The 26,205-nt window shown below is 44.5% G+C and overlaps 1 protein-coding gene across 1 annotated transcript in view; it reads left to right on the forward strand.

Annotated features, from left to right (window-relative positions):
- Window positions 1-1,438: 1,438 nt before the first annotated feature.
- LOC135368912 (uncharacterized) overlaps window positions 1,439-26,205 on the forward strand; it is a 129,737-nt gene continuing 104,970 nt past the window's right edge. Inside the window, exons 1-2 of the mRNA XM_064602470.1 lie at window positions 1,439-1,581; window positions 19,033-19,142. Coding sequence (XP_064458540.1) covers window positions 1,483-1,581; window positions 19,033-19,142 — 209 coding nt within the window. The 5' untranslated portion in view covers window positions 1,439-1,482. The remainder of the gene's footprint in view (window positions 1,582-19,032; window positions 19,143-26,205) is intronic.

The following is a 26,205-nucleotide window of genomic DNA, read 5'->3' on the forward strand; positions in this document are numbered from 1 at the left end:
ACATGCAAATGAGACGCTGACTAATGCTGCCGAGTTGTGTATGGCGTAATTGTTATTACATTCGGTATTTCGTTTTTTGTCAATTAGGAAAATACACAAACTTCTGAATATACCTACACTGCAGCGGGTTGTGAGTGCAGGATATAACAACGCGCATGAGACGAACCACATCCTGGGGAATAAGAAGTCTGGCTTATGTTGATTTTAGCCGGCATGTTTTTGCGATACAATTCATGAGCACTGTGCTATTTAAGTAACAATGAGTATAGGGTCAGTTACATACCTTCGGTGGCGCAAGCACTGAAGAAGTTCAAGGGCCCAAGTACTAGGGTCTGGCAACAAAAAGAAAAAAAAGACCGATACGCGTCTGTCGCTGTCGCCGCCATTGGAAATTTGAAAAGCAAAACAGGTCAACGGTCAACGGCACAACTGTGGTGTCCTCTAGTGGGAGGATTTCGAAGATAATACCCCTCTCTGTAAAGGCTGGTTCACACTGCCACGTTCGCGCTTACGGGCTACGGGTTGGGCTTACGTAGTACCCATCTCGTTGCCGGCTACGTTCCTCCATCGTTCACATTACTACGTTTCGGCGCTCCGTTCCCCCAATGAGGAGCGGCCTCCTAGAGCGCCATCCGTCCGAAGAAAAGTGAAATAGAGCCACAGAGTAGCATGGCGTCCAGCGTCGAGCACCCCGGTGCCGGCTGCTTTGGAAGACAATCAGATATTCTTTGACGATGTTCTTAACTGTTAATGTTCTTAACTTAACGCCATCGTCGACAGTGCAACGTACTTCGGACAGATTCATTGAGTAAAGATATCACCTGATATCAAGATATATCACGGAATTTTATAACGCGAGGAAGTGTTTCTTTTTCTCAATCTAAATACATGGCCATATGCTCTTGAGCAATTACAAGAAATTTGAGTAAGTAAAGTCAATTAAGTAATTGAACTGTCAATAATGGATTTCAGGTAATGAGTTCAGGCCGTCTATTAGTAACGTACTCTCTTTTGGCAGAATGTGCACCTGGCTGTATAACCCACCTGAAAAACCTATTAGGCGTCTTTCGATAAAAGGTTCCGTATCGAACGATAGAAGAAAATCACTATGTGTAACGATAGTAATCTCACTTTATGCCCCGCTCCCCGTTTCTTACTCCAAATGTCGGCAGGCACGAATGTCGCAAATTCGGTGCTCACGTGCATGGGCAAAAATGTTTTCTTTTTTTCTGGACCATTGCAAGTAGGAAAATCGCATGCATTCGTTCCACGTGTAACTAAGACGGAAAGTTCTCGAATCCTCTTGCGTTATATTTAGTGCTGTCAGACAGAGCTCAAACTCGTAAAGATTGCCGTCCCCTTCCGATCACAATGGTCTATTCAATGCGAGCATATGCGTGGAGAGGTATATGGAAGCTCCCATCCTCTACAGTTTACATTCACCCACATCATTCTCCTTGAAGAGACGTAGTGTGCGTCAGCATGTCTTACGAAGTATCCTCAGTCTCGGAATTCACATACCAGCAGATGCATCTTATCGCACAGGCCCGGGGCACGGAAGGTGTTCACGTTATCTATCAGGTATATAGCTTTTATTCGTATCCAATTTTAAGATGTATGTAAAACGATGTACGTGCTTTCTTGTGCTTGTGACGAGAAAAAAAGAAGCTTACGTGCCATCTGCTTATTCCCGGTTTATTAGACGTAATATTACTGAGGTACATTGTCTTCTCAATTTTAAATACCAAACGGGAGCACACGCGAAGTGGGGTGGGTTCGATTTCTGAAGATCACGATAGACCGTACCGTAGACACGGGTGGGCAGTAATACTCATACCAGGGTTATAATACCAATAGATAATTCCATGACACCAATATATACCAATACCAATAGATAATAAATAATTCCATGTTTTTCTTACTCATGTATATTACACGAGTAATACTAATACTACATTGATGCAAAATCGGAGGTTCTATAGAAAGAAAGACCAGAAATGTGCAGAGTTTTTGCGGTACACATTGAGACCGTCATACTCCAATACTTTACTTTAGGCGTTTATATGTTCTAAGAGGGAAATCTTGTGCTACAGGTCTATTCGGTCTTAGGAGAATCAACCAACCCATCCATCAAAATATTTTATTATACATACCAAGCACGCGAGGTTAAATGTGGGACTGCGAGGGCACGCCTGTGATGCACTCCCAAATACATGGTTCCAAAACACTGATAACATACAATAGCACGTCTTGTGAGAATAATTTAACAGCTTTATCAAAATATCAAAAAAAAGCAGAGGGGTAAAAGAGAAAGAATATAGATAAATACCAAACATATGCTCAATTATACCAAGGAAATAAAAAAAAAGGTGGAAGTGCTCAGCAACATTAAAAACGTGACATACAAAGGAATTTCAATTGCTATTTGAATAAAATTGGGTTTTTTAACTTCCTTGACTCCACCGGCAACGAATTCCATATCTTAGATCCAATAAAAGTTAGCTCCTGTTTGTTTACCATAGTTTGTGCGAGGCAACGATATCCTAAAATACATATCGTCTCTTCTAAGGGAATATATCGAACTAAAGCGTGTTAAGTGGATAAAACGAGGAACATTAGAGTTATAAATAAGACGATGGATAAAGAGGCTAACCTTGTACGTAGTCAGAGAAAATATGTCCGTGATTGATAATAGTGAAAATGCAAAAGTGATTGACGTATATGGTTGAATATTTAGTACTGTGCGTAGAGCACGCTTTTGTAGGATTAAAAGCGGATGAAGTGTAGTACGATAAGTGAGCCCATACACTTCTAGACCAGAGCTGATATGTTAGTGTATCAGTGCATAGTACAGTTTAAGAAGAGCATTGATCGGAAGAAGACGTTTCGTTTTAGCCAGGGCATGGAGCCCTGGTAGTAATTTGCGTCTAATATTCGATACATGGTCGTGCCAACTGAGGTGTTCATCCAGCGTGACACCTAAGAATTTAACAGACTTCACCCTCTTAAGTGCAATTGATGAAAAGCAAACAGTTAAGTGACTTATATCTAAAGGCTGTTGGCTAGGGTGAAACACAACATAGTTTGATTTAGTATAATTTTGATCTAACCTATTCTGCGACAGCCAGATCAATAATTTGCTAATGACAAGATTAGCTTCATGAAACAAGCTCTCAGGTGTGCTGCCTTGTACGAATATGTTGGTGTCGTCAGCGTACAATGTGCAGTCTTTGGCTAAGAACTTAGGCAAGTCATTGATAAAAACAGGAATGGACCCAAGATTGACCCTTGCGGCACACCTACTTTGCACTTAGCCAAATCTGATCGGAATTTCTCCAATGCATGCTGACATACTGCTTTCTTCCATCAAGCAACTTTGGAGCAGGCGCAATGGTACTCCTCTTATCCCGTATCTTTCAAGTTTTAGCAGCAACAGTTTGTGGTCAATTAGATCGAAAGCTTTCATTAAATCTATAAAAATGCCCATAGTAAGTATCTTAGAATCGATGCCCCTTTTAATTTTCTCAAGAACATTACTTAATGCTATTTCAGTAGATCTGCCCCTTCGAAAACCAAACTGAGATTCAGATAAAAGGTTGTGTTTGTCAAAATAATCTGTAAGCCTCCGTAAGAGGAGTATATTATTTTACTCAAAGGTGAAAGTGACGCTATCGGCCTGTAGTTAGATACCAAAAAGCTAATCGCCCTTCTTATGCACTGGGACAACCTTGGCGACCTTCAGCTCTTGGGGAAAAATTCCTTCAGTAAAAATGTCATCGGTAACACCGGCCAGCACATCTAATAAATAGGACTTAAACTGTTTTAAGAACGTTACAGGAATGTTGTCTGGAGCTCTTGAGTGTTTCAACTTAAGATTCTGAATTACGCTCTCAACTTTTTCTGCACATGTTGGTTGAAGAAAAATGGGGAGGAAAAAGACTGAGGTAATAGAATCGGAAGATCACCACATGGCGGGATATAATCTACCTGATCAGATATGTTGCTAGAATAATCAATAAATTCTGTACATATCTGTCTTTGGTCGTTAGTTAGAGCTGGTGGTTAAATAAGTAATATCTAGATAATAATAAGTAATATCTAGATAAATAATAGCTAGATCTAGTATTTTTATTTAAGGCACTTTTAATCACATTCCATAACTTTTTTGGGTCACCATTACAGTTAGCAATGGACTGATCAAAATACTGTTTCTTTGCAACATCTAGAAGATTTCGAAGCAAATTATTGTATCGCTTATATCATGTAAGCAAGTCAAAGTTTGTTGAATGAGAGCGGCAATTTTTGTACAGATTATTTTTGTGTTTTATTGGTTTGAGGAGGCTATATTTCTTTGGAGTATTTCGTTTTGTAACAGGTGTCTGACGAGTTGATTTTGTAATAATGGATTGCGAAATACTCAAAAATTGGCTAAATTTCTCTTGGGCACTAGAACAACCAGCAAACGAATACGCCTGTGAAGATAGATATCGCTCAACCTGAGCAAAATTCAAGAACGATCGAAAGGAAGTCTCCAAATGGCTGACCGGAGTCGTATTACACGTCACATAAATGAGCTCGTGGTCACTGATGTCGCAAGCAGCCACACCTTGTGTTAAGAATTCTTCGTTTAGATTTGTAATAATATGGTCAATAAGGGTGTTTTTATCGGTGCCACCAAATCTTGTAGGATGACCTACTATTTGTTGAAAACCATAGTTACTACAAATTTCATTATGTTTTTGAGGTAGGACTGCTGCTCATCAAATCAATGTTTAAGTCTCCAAGTATGACTGGGTTATACCTAGACCAGCATGTGAACAGTACCCCATCCAGCTCATTTAAAAAGTGCGTAACAGAATTGCGCGGCGATCTATATACAACACCAATAAGTAAAGGACGAGAAGGAAACGCTGATATCTGTATTCCACCATGGGATAACATGCGTGTACTGTCTAGAATTTCAATGAAAATGCACTCACAAAGTACTTAGAGAGATATCTGGCCGAACTCTCTATGCTACAACATCCGTTACATACAGGGTGTCCCAGAAAACGTGTCATTGAATTATAATTAAAAAACTACGCCACCTAGAATCATGCGGTCAACGGCATTTGTTCTTATTAGGTTTTTTGCCACCTTGTAAAGTTAATGTCATGTACCCCAAGTTTAATTATGCAAATATTTGCGAACTAAACTCAGAAATTTGCCAAGGGAAGGTCACTTTTTTACCCCACCAATATGAAGAGCGTGCCGAATTCACTCCAATTCATGATAATTGACAGTGATATTCACGAGCTATCCCATCGGAAAAAATAGCCGAATATCATGCTTTTCGGAACACCGGACCATAACGCACGATGTCTTTTTGAGCGCAATCGCTCGCAGTGCGACGAAAGGAGGTTCCGAAGCCAGCCCAAAGAGTGATAGTAGAAAAAGTAGTGTTCCTAAAATTGGGAGAGGGAAAGCATTATCCCAGCGAAAATCGGACGTGATAAGCCATGCCTGCGTTATCTCTTTTTGCGATGCCGGGGTGGGCTGGGTTTCCAACCTCCTTTCGTCGGACTGACGAAGATTGCGCTGAAAAATTCATCGTGCGCTATTCTGTGCGACCTCCGTAGAGCATGATGTTCGGCTATTTTTCCCGACGGGATAGCTCCTGAATATCCCTGTCAATTATCATTAATTTGAGTAAATTAGACACGCTCTTCACATTGGTGGGATAAAAAAGTGACATTTACTAGGCAAATTTCCGAGTTCAGTTCGCAAAAATTTACATAATTAAACTTACGTTACGCGACATTCATATGAAGAGGTGGCAAAAACCCAGTAAGAACAAATGCCGTTGACCGCATGACTCTAGGTGGTGTAGTTTTTTTATTATAATTCAATGACACGTTTTCTGGGACACCCTGTATAAGCCAACTCCACCATGGCGGTCGTTGTGCCTGTGTGAAAATTCAGGAACATACCCGTCTATTGTGTAGTGAGAGTCATTCATATCACATAACCACGTTTCAGATAAAGCAACAAACGATGTACCACACTTCAGAATTTGAGAAATCAGCACAGTAAGATCGTCAAAATGCATCTTTATGCTTCTAATATTCAAATGAACAGCAGAGAATATTGGATTTACAATTTCTGCCAAATCACTTAACGTAATACAGTTCATGGCCAACAATAATAATAATTTAAAAAATCACCTGCCAACGAAAAAAAAGAGGAAAAAGCTCAGCTCTAACAGCCAGACCTACAGCAGATGCAGGTCACTAATACGGGTAATATGATTAGCTTCAGCACCTTCATGACGCCTAACAAAGATCCGTCCATTACGCACCCATACATAGGCAAACTGTTTCTCTTTTGCAAAAAGGCGCGTTTGTCTAAGCAGCAACTTGTTAACTGCAGTTAGATTCTCGCAGGTGAACGTATATTTAACATGGTCATCTCCAGCGCTTCTCTTTAGTTTATTTGAATTTTTTAGCCAAGCGTCCCTCCGCTGTCGCTCCTTAAAACGTATCAGGACCCCGGTCTAGAACTGCGCATAGCGATCGTTATAGCTATTATTTGAAATTGCCGCGGCGCCACGCCACGGAACGTCACTGAAACACAATGAAGCTCCGCCGTCTCGTAGCGCGCGCGCGATATTTCACCGGAGATAGTTATATTTTAACGCAAACCGTCGGGGGCTCGCGTTATGTGGTAAAGCAAATATGGCTGACGCCGTTAGTGTGATCGCAGCTGCTCTTGTTGCTAGAAGCTTCAGACGGGAGCGAGTTTTTCGCTCGCGCGAGGATGCTTTCGCATACGACGAAGAACAATTTCGGGACTTGTTCCGTCTTCCGAAAAACGCCGAACATGCGCTGTGTGATGAGCTGCGCGACATTCTCAGTCCGAGGACTGCGAGGAGAACAGCGCTTTCTGTGGAAGCTAAGGTACGTAAGGGCCTATTTGGTTCTTCTAAGATCGTCACAGTCAGTAAAATGTGCTGTAATTATGTTTTGCAGGTGCTGACCGCACTGCGTTTCTACGCAGCAGGGAGCTATCAAAGATGTGTCTGACAGGAGCTCACTATTTCTGTTGCACAATCTTGTGTCAGTGACTGCATCAGCAGTGCCATTAAGGCGATATGTGACCTCCTGCTGACGCGTTATTGTAGTTTCCCGCGGTCCGCGGAGGAACTGACGCACCTGAAGATGGGCTTCGCCTCAGTATCGGGGATGCCAGTCTGCATAGGAGCCATAGACTGCACGCACGTTGCCATAATTGGCAGTCAGAGCCAACCTACAGAGAACGTGTCTATGTCAACAAGAAGGGGTACCACTTCTTGAATGTGCAGATGGCATGTATCTTCAGTCCCAATTTTATAGTTGTGTTAGATTAGTTTTCCAAACGTGTTAAAGAGTTCAAACAGGGGATAAGGAAGGCCCTTGAGAAATTATGAAGGAGACGATTAGCCTACTGCTTTTCAACTGCACGATATATTTTCATAGATTTATGCAGTGGTGGTACATTCTCCGCTCCTCAAGAAAATCAGAACCACAATATTACTGATTCTGTTTTTGGCCACAATAAGTACAATTTCTTTCTGTTCTAAGGTATGTGATACAGAGCTGTTCATACTCAATGTGAACGCAAGGTATCCTGGGAGCTCGCATGACTCTTTTATTTGGAGGCATTCCCTTCTTCGTGACCTTTTCATGGGAGGTCATATCCCAACTGGCCAAGGCGGCTGGCTGAGTCATCAATCGGCAGACAGTAAAATTATTGATAGAAACATCATAGTGCAAGATGAAGCCATATAGGGAATTTCACCTACGTCACATTGTGACGTGGCAGTGACGTGGCATGCTCGTAAGCTCCTCCCACTTTTGGTCACTTTTCGTGCTAGCGGCATTCAAAGATACCAAACTCAGCTATTTTTTTCAATGCAACAACCATAGGTTTCATAAAAGATAATGTGACAACGACAATGACCAAGTGTCTTCGGGATAAAAAGATGGGTACAGACGCGACCGGATTTCAAAACTACATCCCAGGCTTTGTTTCCGAGCAAATGCTAGGTAACCCCGGCAGCTGCGCCGAAAAAGTGACCACCACCATAGCGGTCAAATGCGTTCGTTTGACGTCATATGAAAACACCCTATATGTGTGTGTACACATTGTGTGCACTACATCTTGCTCTTCATTTGTATGTGTTTGTGTATTTTCTTTTTTCTTTTTTTTGCTATCGGTATCCTTCAGTACCCCAATTTCCTAGAAGGGCTCGTGTATATGTCATGAAAATATTTGGCTTTTCTTTTGCTCTCAAGATCTTTGATGGCTGATAACTAAACGTACTACCCAATGCTATCCTAGTATTCATGGACCAAAATGAAACGTTGTATGGTACCGCAGCCTTGAAACGAAAAAGTTTTCCTAGATGGACCATTCTGAAACACCAACAAATGCGAAAAGCTTACCAGATTTTAATGCCCATTTTCGCTGTTTTAGTGTATTGAAGGCCTAAATGCAACCCCATTTGTTTTAGTCACCCCATGGTTTTAGTGCCAAAAATTTAAGGCCTAATTAATAATGCCAGATAATATACTGACGTTAGTGTACACAAGAAAGCAATAAATATGGCAAGCAAGCGGTAAAAATACATAGTAAAGCATTGATAATGTCCATACACAAGTATGCCGACATGGTGCCCATTGTCATGTGTGCTATCCTTAGTGAGGTTCTTCAGTTGTTCATGGGTACCTGAAAAATATAAGTAAAATGAATGATTATGTGTGATTTCAGGTGACAATGGGTACTCGCTTGAACCATGGCTTCTCACTCCAATTCTTGGCGAACGACAGTCTCTTCAAGAAGAGATGTTCAACATGGCACATGCACGTGCAAGAATGTTTACTGAGAGCTGTTTTGGGGTGCTAAAGTAAAGGTTTCGGTGCCTTCTGGGCTTTAGAGCACTCCATTATAGCCCCACCAAAGCAGCATATATTGTCAATGCTTGTGCATCGCCTATGTCTTGTTCCAAAAAGGCAGAGGCAATAACAGACAGACTACCTGAAATGTCTCTTAATGCCCCTGCAATCTGGTGCAGCACTGCCAGGTTCTCCTGCTGCTGGTCCCTCATTTCTTCCATGAGGTTCACCAGCTCATCATGAGCTGAAGGCCCCGCAGACGGTGGACGCACTTGAAGGAAGAAAGTGTATGTTAGAGTGCCGATAATGATAACTGAGAGACTAAACATTACTGTGCCTGTTAAGGTCTACCGCGCACAGATCTGCGAGCTTGGCACAATGGAAATGAATGATAGCAGAGTCAGTGTAGGACATTTGAAATTATGTTGTCTGACCAAAGTTTGCTGCAGAGCTGTAATATAACACAGGTATCTTATAAATATAACATGTTTTAATGACAAAGCATGATTTCAGCCGTTACAGAACGAATGTAACACGTTTTTTTTTTTTATCTGATGAGTGGTAATACGGAATGAGTAGGTACCAGTCTTAAGCATATATACTGGGCTATCCTTAATTCAATCCCCTGGGAACCAGCATTTTTTTTCCTTTCACTGTCTGAATTAACAGAAGCTCAAATCATGAGAGAGTGATGAAACAGTGTGATAAAAAATGAATAATGTAATAGGAACATATTTGTTCATCAGGAACTGCTGTCGTATGTGCTCTAGGTCAGCCACATTGAGGTATCAGAGTTTGAACTAATGACAGTCTACTGTTGTTTTAAACCCTCAGACACTCAAGTGTGATATAGTAATGAGTAATACATGGACCGTGAAATTGATATCCTACCTCGTCGTGTTCTGGGACCCATTGTAGGCAAGAATGCGCGGAAACGAGGCATGGGAAGTGATGAACCAACTGTCCTTTCCGTCTCTTCTGTGCTGTCCTCTGCTCCATTCTGAGGGGACTCCGCTGCAGTTGCAGGTCCACTTGCAGCCTCACTCTGCAGGGTTGGTGCCACCAAATGTGCCTGCGATGGGCCAGGTAGAACAGTGAAAGAAGAAGAATAATCGGGGTTTTACGTCGCAAGAGACAAAATAAAATGAAACTACATCTCCTGCATTACAAAATGTTCTAATGTTCAACCGTAGAAGTGAACTAAGCACAAAAGTATAGAGATTTTAGTGTTTCTTACCTGACTGTCCTGAATGAGTGGGTCACCACTTACTGCGTGGATCCCAATAAGGGCAGCTAGCCTGTTCTCCAGAGGAGCCATCTTAGGAGCAGACTTTTCTTCCCTTCCAGTTCGCTGCAGGTCTCTTCTACTGCCACCCGCTTTCTCTTTCACTTTATACCCCCAGTCTGACCAGACCTGAGATACAATTTGTTAGTCTTGTTGCATACACACCTGTAGAGAAATTACCAGACACCCTTAATACTTACTTTTTTCCATTTATCTGCTGTTTCTGCAGGGCCTGCTGTATTTAATTTTTCACACAAAATCTTCCAATGCTCCCCCCTTATTTGTAGAGTAAAATTTGGCGTCAGTTTATTGTCGAGTAGAAGGGCATTTTTTTTTCCATATGAGTAAGCAATATTTCATATTGTTCTCGGGATGTTTTCGGACCCCTCGCTCGACTCCCCATTACACAAAATCGCTGCGGACGAGTTAGAACAAATGACGAGTGGATCGACAACGACAGATTTGCAGATGCACGTTCAGTCGTCTGCAATGAAGGAATACCAAAGCAGACAACAGATACCCCACAGATCCGGACATAAAGGAACGCTTGCAAATTTTAATGTGTTGCAGGCAGTTAATATTGGCTCTCCCACACAAAAGACTTGTCACCACATTTATTATCCTGAACTTTCAGATGAAACATAAACATGTTAGTACAGGTGTACGAAGCAGACGACAGCTTTGCACCCATTGACGAGCCTATGTCGCTCGTAGTTCGTCGATGAAACACCATAACTGCAGTGGGTTCAAACATTACACAAACAGAAAGGTGATTATGTTTACCAGTGACTGCATGCGCTTTGAGATTTACAGACATCAGCACATCAGCAAATAGCGAGAGCACACCGGGCAGCGGGCTATTCGGAACCCCAACACTGTAAAAAAATACTGTGATTTCTACGGGCGTTTAATAGTATCTGACGACGGCGTGTTACCGTAATCACAAATACTGCGAAAGCTACGTAAACCGGTGGCGCCATCATCATGCACCGGACGCCGAACATCGTGCGCGTACGATCGTTGAGGAAGGAGGACTAAGTGGTCGTTTTAAATCTCGTGAATGCACGTAGCCAGGTAAGCACATTTCTGTTCGCACATCCTGTTCTTTGCGATTTGAGTGTGGTGCACCGTATGCCTTCTCTTTGTTGAACTTATGGGACACCAGTAAATCGTGGCTCGCGTTTGCTATGAGGCGTCTCCCTAGTTTCACATCTCTGTGTGTCATGCATCCTGGCTCGTAGGGTGATCAAGGCGCTCTTATTGTAACATATCGTTGCGGAAGGTGCCCTTGTGTTTTTAACACTCTGATGGGCTACGTTGACCCCTGTAGACATGTACATGAAGCGAGCAGAATACCGTGCTGTCATGCATTATGTGTGTACACGGCGGCGAACTATGCAACACTCAGATGTCACATTTTGGGATGTTAAAAGAACACGCAGGACGGTCGCCTCGAATCGATTTGCTCTTCGAAACCACGAAAGTATGTCACGTCCATTCGTGCTCGCGTCACTTCACTACGAATATAGAGATAGTGTCACATATGAAGCTGCACATAACGAGAGGGTCATGATCAGGTGTCCTTATGAACGCTGCCAGAAGAAGTTCCGTGCCGTCTCCGCGTTTTGTGTGCACCTTCATATGTTATTCCTTTGAAAAAATAAAACGGTTAGTATAATGTCCTTTCTCTTTGCAGTGTTTTGATGCCAGAGCTGACTGATGGGTGCACATGGTTCCTTCGAATGTTCTTCCTTTGAAAAAATAAACGGTGAGTATAACTGCATGTCAGTTGCCCTGGTCCCTGTAACAGTTTCCTTTCTCTTTGCAGTGTTTTAATGCCAGAGCTGACTGACGGATGGTTCCTTCAAATGTTCGTCCTTTGAAAAAATAAACGGTGACTAAAACTGCGTGTCAATTGTCCTGCTCCCTCTAACAGTTTCCTTTCTCTTTGCAGGGTTTTGATGCCAGAGGTGATGACCGCATCTTTATCACTATGTACATAGAAAATAAATCCCAATGTGACAAACATCACAATGTGTTATGCATGGTCATTACTTAAACTGCTCTCATTGCTACGACTATATGTAGAAAAAAAAAAAAAAAAGAGGGACTCCAGGGATGGGCACAGCACGATAAGGGTACACGGCATATGTCAGTTAAAACTACTGGCCAATGCAGTTTTTTTAATGACCACAATGCAGTATTTTTCACGGGCAAAACTTATACGGAGCCACCGTAAAAAAATGGCCAATGTTTGGCAGCCAACTTTCCTTACATTTGCCCGTTTTTTTTTTACGGTGAAATTTTTTACGGTGTACGCAATCGCAGACCACTTCGTCACACCACCATACACGATTACCACAGTATCCAGTCATCATAATTACAAAGTATGTCCTCACTACCAGCAACGAAGACATACATGTGATGACGCACATCACCGCTGCACACCACATTTTGCCCGTATTGACACCGGCAGTTGACATATCCGCAGCACAGCGAAGCGCAGCACATTCATTCGCAAACAGGTTTATTCAACTCTGCGGTGCAAGGCCACCATCACTCTCCCTGCACAAAGATTCATTTGGTCTCGTGAAACTATTTCGTGGTCTTCTAAAGGTATAGCTATAGCCACCGAGCAATAACTCCATAACTTATTGACGCGTGCCATTTTGTTTGGAACATAACACAAACGTAAACAAAGGCAACGGCGGCAGCGATTCGCCGGACGCTACTACTCTCGCGACCAGAGCCATTTTTGACGGCTGGAGGCGATGGGAGGACCCGCGTTACGGATAGCGCACGTTATGAAGAAATTTAACGCAACGCGCTTTACGAGGACCCGATAACCTCGCTAAATGTGGGCGGAGTTTGAGAATAGCGAAAAGTTCATGATCGAGCCCCAGGATAAGTGGTTTCGTAGTCGCAACCTTAGTAGGGAGACGGTGAACTGCCTCAATGTCAGAAGCAGATAAATGAGGAACCCCAATATCTGTTGCAGTTGTGTTTAAGACCTGCATGATATCTTCGTCAGGAGAAAACGACATACCGCGAATTTCAATGTTAGAGCGACGGGTGTAGTGCTCAAGGTCATTCAAGGCAGTACTCAAGGATTGTATTTCAGTCTGTTTGCTTTTTAGAAGCTCTGTTCTTTCGACAAGTCGTTCATCGAAACTTTTGATCTCCGCTTCATTGTTCGCAACCTGAGCAACTAGTGTGCCATATTTAGTTGAGAGATCTTGGAATCTTTTTCTAAGGAGTCGATTTTTTCGAGAGCGAGATCCACTTTAGCCCCATTCTGTCGTATTTCGAACAGAAGGTTGGCAAGGTAAGGCTTGCGTTGTTGAAATTTTGACATATGTTTTCCGCAAGCCTGACACGTAGTACAAATACATTCGCTGCGCTGCACTCAGTAAGCGCTTTCAATGCAGTTTTCGTCAAGTTCGAACACTTGATACAATGATACAATGATGCTATAATGATAGTAGTTTAAACAGCTAGTGCAGCGGGTTACAAATGTATCCTTCCCAATGCTCTGCATGCACGAGTAGCATAATTCTTTGTCAACGACAGACATATTTATGCAACGTGACTCGGACTCACAGCAACGTAGGAAGTAGAATATGTTCACTTTTACAAGGCAGTCTCGTGGGTGCGCAAACGAAAAAAGAAAAATAAGGACACGGCTTAAATTGCACACCTATAACAATGCAGAAATTTGGGTGAGAAGAAGAGCCCCACAAGACTGCTAAGTCCAGCCGTTGTGCAAGTGCTTAAGTAGACTGTGAATCCATGACGTCACGACCTAGTTGCAGTAAACGATAACAGGTTTCTTAAAATGTGGGCAGTGCTTTTTATCAAAGTTCTGCTGCAGCGTCGCAACTGTATCTTCTTTGCAGGTACCGAGGCTATAGCTATAACAATGCAGAAAATTTGTGTGAGATCATGTGTACAAGAAGAGCCCCACAAGGCCGGCAAATGAAACTACCCCACTTACTTGATGAGATAGTGCAGACCAACCTCGAGAACAGTGGACTTCTTACTCTCACTGTGGCAGTCTTGATTTCCTTCAGCCTGTGCAATAAGAACTGGGCCGTTAAAAATTATGTGACCGTAGGTTGTGCAACTCCTTACCAGAGTGAATTACTGGACGCTCTGCAGCGGACGACGAAAGCATTGTAAATGTGATTACTCATCCTTGCGGATGATGAGCTAGAAGGAATGCAGGAGAGCATCCCTTTGATCCTGAGGCAACTCTCTTTTAGAGAATTTGGGGTAGGCAAATAATAGGGGGCCATTTTTGTCTCAAAAAAATATGTGGAACCCTGGAGAATTGCAAAAATTCCGAACACTATGAAAATGGATGAGACGCAAGTTGATCGACACTTTTCGAGCTCACAAAACAGAAATGTCGAATGGCAATCCTAATTTCACACTCAGCCTGGGTTACCGGTGAGTTTGCACTTGTCACAGTGCTTTTGCTTAGCACTGGGCCACCCAGTATCGCTTTTCGTTACCTTCAAGAACAGAGACATGAAGCCATGAAAACCTGCACCCGTAACCTACAAGCAAGTACGGAGGCGCGTACGCGTCACAGTGTCCATAACCGTTTATATAGAGAGAGCTTGGCCATCTTTTGATCTTTTGCCGCTTCACAGGCGGAGCCTGTTTTGACGTCACAGTCGGTGTTGCACCGCCCAAAAGTCCTGCATCCAAGCCAAATCCGCTTACCAGCTATCAGGTAGGCGCCATCTTGATGCACTTCACGGGATGGTCGACATGTACTTTGTCGCGCTCAATGTAATCTACCAGGGTCGCCGGCTTATGACTCACGGGCTCCTGTGAAATGGGGTCTTAGTTACCAAACTGAAAGGATTCAAGGACGAAGGGGTCCCGAAGGACACGGTACGCACGTGTCTTTCCCCTTGCATCGTGACCAACGCTTTGCATCAACAATGCGTCGGCGACAGGTTGACGAATGGACTACAATAGAGCGCGGAACGGGAGTCCGTTCAGCCGTGACGTCGCATAACGCGGTTTAAGTTAGACTCCGCCTAATGGCCAAACTCCCTCTATAACCGTCTCTGACAGTGCCTAGTGGCGAATATCTCCGCCACCAAACATGGCTGCGTCCATATGTGTCTCGGAAAGAATTCCTTTTTGTCCGTGTGACAAAATACAGCTTGGGGACAAAAGCTTACGGAACACCGGCGTGTCGCAATTCTCTATGGGAGCGACACCCTAGCAACAAACAAGGGCAGGCACAATTACAGGGAGGTGGAGAGAATTACCGGTCACCTGTTTCTTATTCGAGATATTCTGGATATCTAACAGGAGGCCGTTTAGATAAAAAATTTGGAAAGATCTGTGTTCCGTAAACGTTTCTAAGCGATACCACATTGGGAGAATGATGGCGCATTTTGAGGAGAATTCATTGTGGGCTTTCTGAATACCGAAACCGTTTCAATTGTTTAGGTATGTGGCGTGACAGACCGCAGTTCAGAATAGCCAAACTACGTCAAAGTGTTGGAGCTGAAAAACATGTTGCACCGAAAAAAGAAGAAAAAAAAAAGAAGCTTGGCTATATTATATTCCTTGAAATATGGCTCTCGTCGAAAAAGCCATAGGCAGCGCGAATCACACCCCGCACCCATGCATTGCCTTTAGAGCACGCTATGCACTATGCTCCGCTTTCCGACGACTTATCAAGTGGCCTCGTCAGACTAACGGAACATACACTCACTGTGTTTCAGCGTCGGAACGTATATTCGGAATCGTTGTATTTTTTCATAGGCAGTCGAGGCTAATAGTCTTGTCAGACGGACTAATTGTCATTTTCAGCGAGTACCGCCGGAAGCCCCCTGGTCTCTACCGGTACCGCCCACTTTTGTACGCCTCCCAAACCTTCTGCAAAGAAGAGATCAGGTCCCCCCTCAAGTCCTCCGAGCCCATTTTCATGCTCTGGTAGACGAGAAGTTTTCTACGTTTACGGCAGCATATACTGATGGCGCATCCCGAAACAACAAGTCCGCCTCAGCCTTCGTCATTCCATCCGAAGGCGTCGTGCACGGAAGACGCCTTTCACATCCAACCTCCTCCACAGCTGCGGAACTCTATGCCATCCTTTTCTTTCTACAACACATCGCTGATTTTCCACCCCGGGAATGGGCAGTCTTCACAGACTCTAAATCTGCACTTCAAGCAATTGAAACTTCCGGCATACGAGGCCCATCCGCACCCCTAGTCACAGACGTGTTAATGGCTTACCACACTATCTACGCCGCAGGCCACAGGCTAGTTCTCCAGTGGGTTCCAGCCCATTGTGGGGTCGTGGGGAACGAGCAGGCCGACAGCGCCGCAGAAGCAGCACTCTCGTCTCGGAACCGGACCCGTATTGTTCTGCTCAGAGGAGACCGCCGTTCAATTCTGCGACGTCTAGTGACACCCCTGGCTTCCCGCCAACGGACAACCGACATTCTTCCCCCCTCTATGTTGAACAGAGTTGATCCCACGCTCGCTTTCCGCATGCCACGAAACACATCTCGTCAGGATGTTGCATTAATCCACCGCATGCGCCTCGATGTGGCCTTTACAGCTCAGTGGCGTTACCGCTTGAGACAAATTGGTTCTCCCACCTGCTGCCACTGTGGTGCTCTTGAGGATCTGGAGCACATTCTTCTTCATTGCCCTCACTACGAACCTTCCCGAACCACACTCTCCGAGTCTCTTCGTCAGCTGGACTCTCGCCCTTTCTCCCTACCGAAATTGCTTGGTCCCTGGCCCAATCCAGCCCAGCAACGCTCTGCGCTCAAAGGTCTTCTGACATTTCTGGACACCATCGGACTTCGATCGTTATTGTAAAGGGGCACGTTATTTTATTCCCCCCATTCCACCAAGCACTGGGGTAGAGTATCGCCTGTTGCGATGAAACTCCCCACTCTCCAAGGCCGAAAATAAAGTTGTTGTTGTTAGTGTCATTCGTGTGCTGTCACACGAATGACACTCGGCAGAATGTGCAATAACGATTTAGTGAGTTCCCCCAAACTCATTTCACTTCTCTTCGGCTGACAAAGTGTGTAGCCTCGACGGCAGGCCTTGTGACACAGGTAAAAATACTGAGAAAAAGCGAGGGCTCCTGGTCTGGGCGATCTGGCGGCGGCCATTTTTGTTGTGGCACATATTTGAGACGGGCAATGCGTTTCATGTTGGAAGAAGTTTAACAGGAAGTGTTCTTAAATCAAAGAAAAACATTATAAGGAACGATAGAAGAGACAAGGCGCTGACAATCTGGTGCATGATCAAGGAAGGGAACCCGAGACAGGGATGAAGAGACGACACAACAAATTCTCAAACACAGCAATAACTTTAATGCACATGTGCCCTATATATTCAAAAATCTCCAGAGAGGAGGAACAGGAAGTAAGGATGGCTTACTCACACAATTGCCACGTGCAGCACTTTCGACCGACTCCCTCAACAACCTTCGCCAAGAATTCCCTGTACCCAAAGTACCCTGGTTTCATGAAAAACAGGTTTGCAATTGTTACATTCACGAAGGTGCTGGATGAGTTCACTAGATACAAGACCCATGTTTTTACTACTGAAACAGTGTTCCTGTAGACGGTCATTCAAACAACGACCGATTTGACCTACATAACAAAAACCACATTCCAATGGAATGGAGTATACCGCTGAGTGATTGCGGGGAACAAACGGTTAACGATGTTTTATGGGGCAACCAGTGCAAACAGAACAGAAAGGCGTTAATCTACTAAGTTTAAAGGCATTAGAAAAAACAATCTTGATACCAATATTTTTTGCCACAGCATATATGCTGTGTGACACGGTGTGTTGGTAGGGAATAACGGCAACCTGATCAATCGCAGAACAAGGTTTGGGGTGAAATAGGCTTCGAAATAACAATATGGCTCTACAAGAAATAATACAATCATCGAACCCCGCAGAACGTAACCTAGAACACTGCCGTGGCAAACTAAACTTAATATGGTGGATGCAGCTTTTGAAGACAGAATCATTTAACAGGGAAGAAATAATACCAGATTTTACAATTTTGGAATGCGAACTACAATGGGGTAAAAGAGGCTTGGCATCATTCCTACCATAACACCAACATAAACCCGTAATGGTAAACAAAGTTCAGTCAAGAAACCTTAGCCCCCCTAAGAATGTTCAACAGAGAAACTAAGTTCAAGGGCAAACGACGTAAGGGTGGTAACTAAGCTCACAGTAGAAGCCACATTACAATCAAAAAGCACAATGATGTCATCAACATACCTTCGCACCATTCTTGAGGGTGTCGGTTGAGATTGCTGCACGTGGCAATTGTGTGAGTAAGCCATCCTTACTTCCTGTTCCTCCTCTCTGGAGATTTTTGAATATATAGGGCACATGTGCATTAAAGTTTTTGCTGTATTGTAAGTATTGTGTTTGAGAATTTGCTGTGTCGTCTCTTCATCCCTGTCTCGGTTTCCCTTCCTTGATTCTGAGGAAGGTATTGCGACGCACGCCTAAAAATATTGCCGCCGTTTATTCTTATCTATCGCAATTGCCATCACGACATAAGTGACACTTACTTAAGCCGTGTGGCAAGCACGTAATGGAATTGACAATCGCTAGCTGGCGAGCACTACCCGAAAATGACACTAAATCAACCCGTATGACACGGGTATTAGAAACAGTTTACTTTAGCGTAGAGTCTGAGCATTGCGTCTTTGAGCGATGCTGATATATATCACGAGGTGAGTGAATGTAATGTTTTTAGTGCATAGTGGTGCCTTCAGAATCCAACCACCGCTTGGTGTTTTGTGTTTCTTTCAGAATGGGTTCAAGAATGAGCCGAGGAAGGATGAACGAGTGATGTACCCAAGTGGACCGTCCGTTGATGTCAGGATGGTACATGTGCTCCACTACACGATCGATAGGTCTGGGTACGTGTGCTTTGCCACATACGGCAAACCTCCTCCAGTCGCAGTGACCATAACACAGTCATCCTCCTCAGTTGCAAAGCAACAACGTCGTCCAAAACGGTGAAACACGAGGTTCACAATGGAAAACGGCGAAATACTCGAGACAAGGAGCGAAAAGGAACACACACAACACGTTCTCAAGCGCAGCAAACACATTTAATGACACAAAGCTCCTCCCGATGCTCCCAAAGCTCCTCATGGGTGGAAAGGAGGAACAAGGGCAACGCTAACAGAGGTGCAACTGGACTTAATCTCCTTGAACAGAGCTAGAACTGGCCCCACCGGGTCACGCACCTCTTCCAAAACAACGGTCGTTTCCAATATCGGGGCACAATTGCCGCATTCTTCCAAGTGTTCAATTCAGAATTCCCTACAGTTCACAATGGAGACCATATTTGGGTTCGCGTTTTACTGGGGGCCGAAAGTCCATCGCCAAAGTGCGGGAACAAGCTAAGGACCAAAGGATTTATACACTAAGGCACATGCTACACGCACTGCGAATATGTTTTGTACTTGCAACTTCGGCTTATATGTTTTTTGTGAGAAGAGTAGCAAAAGTACCAGATAATGTCTTCGCGCGAAGTGAGAGGTCTCCTTTTCTTCTTCAAAAAATCGAGACACTACCTGTGGCGAGCAAACTTGACGCAACATACAGTTATTGCAAAAATATGGTTCTAAATATACCAGACACGAAATATATCTCTAAAGGTGTGTGAATCCCCCTCAGCCTGAAATTATGGGGGTCGGTTCCCTACCTTGTCCATCTTCCGACGTCTCTGTAGTCTGCTATCTTATCTGCACTGTATCAACTCATGAAATTAAAAGGGCACTAAACTGCAAAGAAAAAAAAAAGAAAACTGGCTTTGAAATGGAAGTTTGAGTTTCAAAAGGTGAGCCCGCCTCGCCTTTGCTTTGGCGGCGCGCACTGCAGCGTCTTCGCGTCTATGTTGTTTTGACTTAGCTTCGGTGGCACGCCCATTGGGATCCTCACATCGCACTGTCTTATTTGCGGCCTAGGCTGCACGACGATCTGGGTATTAGCGAGCTCTGCGCTTCCGTTGGCATTCTTGTGCGTCAGCAGGACGCGGTATCTGTATGGCGTCTGAAGCAGGACTACTACGAGTGTTTTTTTTTTTTTTTATCTAACGCCTTCCTAACACTGGCCTTGTCGTCGTCGCCACTAATAGAAGCGCATACTAACATTGTCCTCGTGGCCGGTTTTTCGCTTTTTCCTTCTGTGGACGATGCGGTAGCCGCGATCTCGGGAAACAGTACACTAAGAACTGTCGCTGTAAAACGGACTTTTCAATCGCATGTACAGTAGGAAACACGGATGTCTAAATTCAGCACACCGTGGTATATCTCGTCTCCAATCTCCAGGTGTTGCAAGACTATGCCTTTTGAGTAACAAACACGTGCAGCACATGGTCCACCTTAAAATACATTGTTTCACTATATAGATGGGTAGAAATCCAGCGAACCGGTAGAATGTAGGAAGGGAGTTGCCTCAGGACAGAAGCCGCCGATATTTCGAACAGAGACTGTTCTTCTTCTGGGCACCGTCCTCATCATTTGCATGGTATTTAAAGGGTTAGGTGTGACGTGTTTAAAGGTTCATGCGAATTGTGGGTCAACAGCCCGGAGGGAAGAAAGGTTCCGTACGGGCTTTTACGGCCGGAGTGAATGGCTGCTTTCTTAGAGTGTGGAGGGGATTATGTGAACGTAGTGATCTAGGCTACAGACCGGTTAGAGAAAAATGGAAGGTTCGCGAACACGTGGACGAAACGGGACAACAGGCAAGAATTGGCAAGCATAGCGAAAGATAAGGAGGTTAGTGGTTACGAGGGGAAAATTCCAGAACCAGCAAAGTTTTTTTTTATTTTAATATTTGTAATGGAAAGTTGTGGCATGCAATAAAGAAAGTAGAAAACAGTGGCCATGCAGAACATAACAGATGATAATGGAGGTAGAAGGGAAAAGCATATTTTATTTGTGAAGTGTTTCTAGGGTGCCTTGTGATTTGTTGATACCGGATGGGTGAAGAGCGTTGAACTTGTATATGAGATAAGACTCCCTATCACGTCTGTCACGTGTGGATCTAAACCCGGTTTCTAGAATATATAGTTTAATGTTGTCAAAATTGTGACCAGGAACGTTAAAGTGTTCGGCGACTGCTTTGGGGAGTTTATTGGACGTGTCGGTTCTGTGTCCGGTAAGGCGGTTGTTCATTTGTTGGCCGGTTTCACCAATGTATTGCATAGAGCAGTCGCCGCATTCAATGCAGTTTATGACATTGGAGCTTGTGCATGTGAATGCGTGGTTAACGGGGTGGGTGTAATTGCTCGCAGTGCTTTTGATGGAGTTAGCGTGTTGAACGTGCTTGCATGTTTTGCAGCGCGGGAGGTTGCAGGGTCGTGTTCCCGTGTACGGGGTGCTTGTTTTGCTGATTTTGGCATTGACCAAGGAGTCTGCCAGGTTTTTTGCGCGTCGGTATGTCACCTGTATGGGATTTGTGAATATATTGCTAAGTCGGTCACTGCTTTGGAGGAGGGGCTCGTGCTTCTGTAGAATGGCTTTGATGTTTGGAAGTGCGTTGGAATATCTTGTGATGAAGCTTATTTGGCACGCGTCAGGATTTTTTCGGTTTTCCAGAACCTCGTCTTGATCGAGTGTGAGTGCCTTACGACGGAATTCGGTTAGGAAGGAGTCTGGATAGTCCCTTTGGGCAAGTGTACTGCAGAGTTCGTCAAGCTTCTCAGCGTAATCTGTGTCGTTTGAACAAATTCTGCGTAGTCTTACACTCTGCCCATGAGGAATTCCAACCTTACAGTGACTCGGGTGGTGACTCTTGAAGCGAAGGTATTGTTGTTTGTCAGTTGGCTTTTTGTACAGGGTTGTGATGAGGTTGCCGTTGTCTAGTGATATTGTGGTGTCGGTGGTGTCGTGTATTTCACTATAGTTTCAAGCACAACCGAGGTAATGGCTGCGTTCCAGAACTCACCCGGGTCGACTCGAGAGTAGGGAGTAGCTACTCTCCGCGTTCCAAAACCTACTCGATGACGTCGCAACCCCCGTTCCAAAAGCGGGTTGCCTACTCGAGAGTAGCTACCCTCGCTCTACCCCCTATCAGACGGGAGTAGGTAAGGGTAGTGACGTCAGAGCTGTCGTCTGCATTGAAATCTACGGTCGTCTGCTTTTGCTGCTGCTTGTCTCGGTAGCATCATAGATGATGCAGGGAACTTCCAGTGCCGATTTTGCGACCTGATGTTTTCTTCAGTGCAACATGCACGGAACCATACAACGCACATCAGATCGTTGCATGTGAGGGTCGAAACCTGTGTCTATGCGTTTTAGAGCTAGCTGCGCACGAGAACAGCGCTACCCTTTCTCAGAACGTGCGGTAAATATCCCTAATTCGTGGCGTGAATGCTTTACGAACCCACGCAGGTGTCCCCATACCAAAGTCAACAGCGTCACACTGAAGCGAAGCAGTCGACACCGGTTCTTATGTCGCGGAGCCCAAATCTCAATGTCGTCTGCTGTCGCCATGTTGAGAATCGTACTCGCGCCCGTTCCTCAACCTACCCGAGGGTTACCCTACCCCCATGGTCACGTGGTACAACTCTATCACGTGACCAACTCCTACTCGAGGGTTAGTTGTGGAACGCACCCAATATGGGGCGGCGAAGTAGTGACAGGCGGTTTTAGCTAACCGTGTCCTCAACGGTACATGAGATACGTTTTTTTTTTTTAAATTGTACCTCACGATTCAAGAAATATATACGGCGAACCTGGTAGAATATCAGATACGTCACGGTTTGGCGCATGAGGTACACATACGATACGATGCCCCTTTGCCTCTGAATGGAGGAAGCATATGCACGGACGAGAGAGACCAGGCATAGTTCAAACATTGTCAGGTCTGATTCGCCCCTGCCATTTCAAGCTTCCAACCCGACGTGGAAAAGGGAACCGTGCCGTCTGCGAAGTCCAATTTCAAAGAGTTTCACGACGCGCATAAACACACTGACACGAAATGTGGCACAGAGCAACACACTATTTTATTACCAAAATAGATACCTTCAAAGTGGTATCCGGGTTGACACAATCAGCCGAAACATCCCGTGCACACTGTCGGGAAGTGTTTCACACGCACACATGTCCCAACCCGTGTAGCTAAAGGTGGGAAAATAAATGTCTAATCGACGTCTACAGCTGGACGACTGGCAGGTCTAGTAAATGTCTCTCAATAGGCTTAATGTCTAGAGGAGTTCCTCTAGTCTTCCTCTGGAATAGCTAAGGTTACGGCACCTAGACGTCTCAACGCCATCCAACGTCTACCCCTAGCCCAACTTTAGACCTTTTATATACCACAATGAGGCGGCTCCTAGCTCTGTACTAGCCCTTAATTAGCCATAATGTCTAGAATTATACTTTCATTAGCCTTTACCTAGACCACACCTAAAAGCTTCCCTGTACGTGTGTACTGTTCCAGGAATGTGTGTGTGTGTGTGTGAAAGTGACATGCAGTAGCTCACATATGGAGCACATTTTGACAAAACTTTATTTTAAGTAAAGCTATTAAAACACTGCAAAAGTGACCAGCGTATGCACTTTAGGATCGCGCGGCATTGCGACAAGCCAATAATGACACAAGCTATTATCAACGGCTCTATGACTAGATACTAATATCCATAATATCACAACACATATTTTTGAACTTATAGAAATAATATTGAAATATTAAACTCCAGTTACGTATGTTCCCTGATCATGCTGACTCTAACTCCTCAAACGCAAAATATCAAGTTGCAATACCGTAATTCACGAACAAATTCCAGTAGATACTGAGCGCCCAAAAATGATGTCGAATGTACTACCCTTTTGTAGAATGCCTGCATGCATAATGCTTTCCAAGTGACATACAGAAAGGAATGGATAAGATAGTAACACCACAGTCCAATATTTGTCAGCTGAACATTGTTATGTTCAGCTGACAAATGTGATTAATGTAAATTAACTGTATGGAAAAACGACACCAGGCAATCCTGTTGAGTCATTCATTCGCCAAATGATCCGAAAGTCATGTTCGCATGCCTTGCCTTCCAACATGACTAACTCAAAATTCGGGAGATTGCCCGTAGCGCGACCGGGGAAAGGGAGGGACACATTAGTCTTAGGCAATTGAAATAGTACTGCCACTGTATTGCAATCACTCTATGTTATAAGTAGCCACTATAGGGTGGAGCTGTGAAGCGCTGTCGTTGTTCCGTCAACCGCAATTGCGAAGACGCACCATTTGTTTTCTTTATAAGGAACTGGGGGCGTAGGACCTTTGGACCATTTCGCGTAAAATGACCCTGATGTAAACACCAGACTGCAATTTGCTACCTAAATGCGCTGTGACGTTGGCACAGCAAGATCCAAATTCATTCGTTTGCACTGCGCCTCTGGCGCTGTCCTCAAATTAGTAGCAGTATCAAAACAGCCTCAAATCATACAACTGTTATTTACATGGCTTTCGGAAGCGTGAGTATTCATCATCGAGATGGGGATCGCTTACAACAAAGCGCACGAAACAGTAACCAATTACAACACAAACTTGATTCAGTACTTACATGTCTTTGAAAGCGTACCGTTGATCATCAACACACACGTCGTAATCAATAAAGATTAAACTCATAGGGCACATATCCGCAATGTCCAACCAAGGAATAACGACGACTAAACATTTTACTTCAAGCTGTCATCTCCTCGGCGGTGGTGTTCTTCTGTCTTTTCGTAAACTTGGGGACTCGTGATTTCCCGTCCAGTTCGTCTTTTTGATCCAACGTCGAGAGAACGAGTTTCATTACTAGCTCGCGACGACTCGATCCATTGCCTGCCGCTTCGTACGGACTTAACCTGCAAGAAGGACCATTTTAAAATACATTGCTAGAACTGCATGGCGGTGGTGGTGGTGGTGATGGTGAAAGGGCTTGCCGTTGTCGGCCTCACGTATGTAGGCAACGCCACAGCTGACGCCCTGGGGGAATGTGCGTCCTGGGCCGACTTCTAACGGAACTGTGCTGACATATATCTGAAAGCGTCTGAGGAAAACTCAGGAAAAACCCTAGACAGCATAGCCGCCACCGGGATTCTGCATGGCGGCTAATAACAGTCACACCGCATTGCATTTTGCGATCTCCGTATCAGCGCCTACAATGCCTGCAAGAAGAGGTAAAGGCAGAAAAATGAACGGGAATGCCTGTCATTCACAAAAGTATATCCGATACATAGTCTGCTTACCTGTGAAATGGCTGAAATCCTGTAAACGGGGCCCCGTGGATAGCTTCAGATTCGGAACTAGCATCCAAGGCAACCGCGAACGTCGACTGCTTCGACGTTCCTCAACCGACAGATTAAACCGCCGGCGACCGACCTGAAACGCTTTCATGCACATGCGGTACAATGTTGCACAGATTGCAAAAACAATAGCTAGAAGTAAGAGCTTCAGTATGAAGTTACAACAACACCTGTACCATGAAGGAATTGCTTACAAACATTTGAAATCACGCGGACTTTTTGCAACGCGAACGAGGTGGCTCTCAGCGCGAAAACCGCATGCAGAGACTTGCAAATTCAAAAGGAGAATGGTGCAGAAGTCACGTGGCGCTGCCAAGGGGATGAAAGATGAAACTCGCGAGTTCCTTTGCGGACTAAAGTGAGGCGCTGCGAGCCTTTCGCGTCATCAAACGTCATGAAACGTCAAAATTTTTACGTCGGAGCGCGAGTTCTCTACCGAGAGCATCCCATTGGCTCCTGCCGCCGCTCCCCTGTGATGTGAGCGCTCATTGGTCGGTTTGAAATTATAGCCTTTTCGTCGCGCGGGAAAGCCCGCACAGCCGTGTCTGGGATGCCGGAGCAGCTCGCCGTAAAGTTTCGAAATATGGTGCAGCAGGGACGCACGCAAAGCATCTTTGCCGGTACCGCTTTGGATGGTTTTTAGTGCCCGTCGTTACCGACTCTGCAAAACTCGAATCCT

This window comes from Ornithodoros turicata, chromosome 1 (assembly GCF_037126465.1).
Source record: "Ornithodoros turicata isolate Travis chromosome 1, ASM3712646v1, whole genome shotgun sequence".
In the NCBI taxonomy this organism is placed as follows: Eukaryota; Metazoa; Arthropoda; class Arachnida; order Ixodida; family Argasidae; genus Ornithodoros; species Ornithodoros turicata.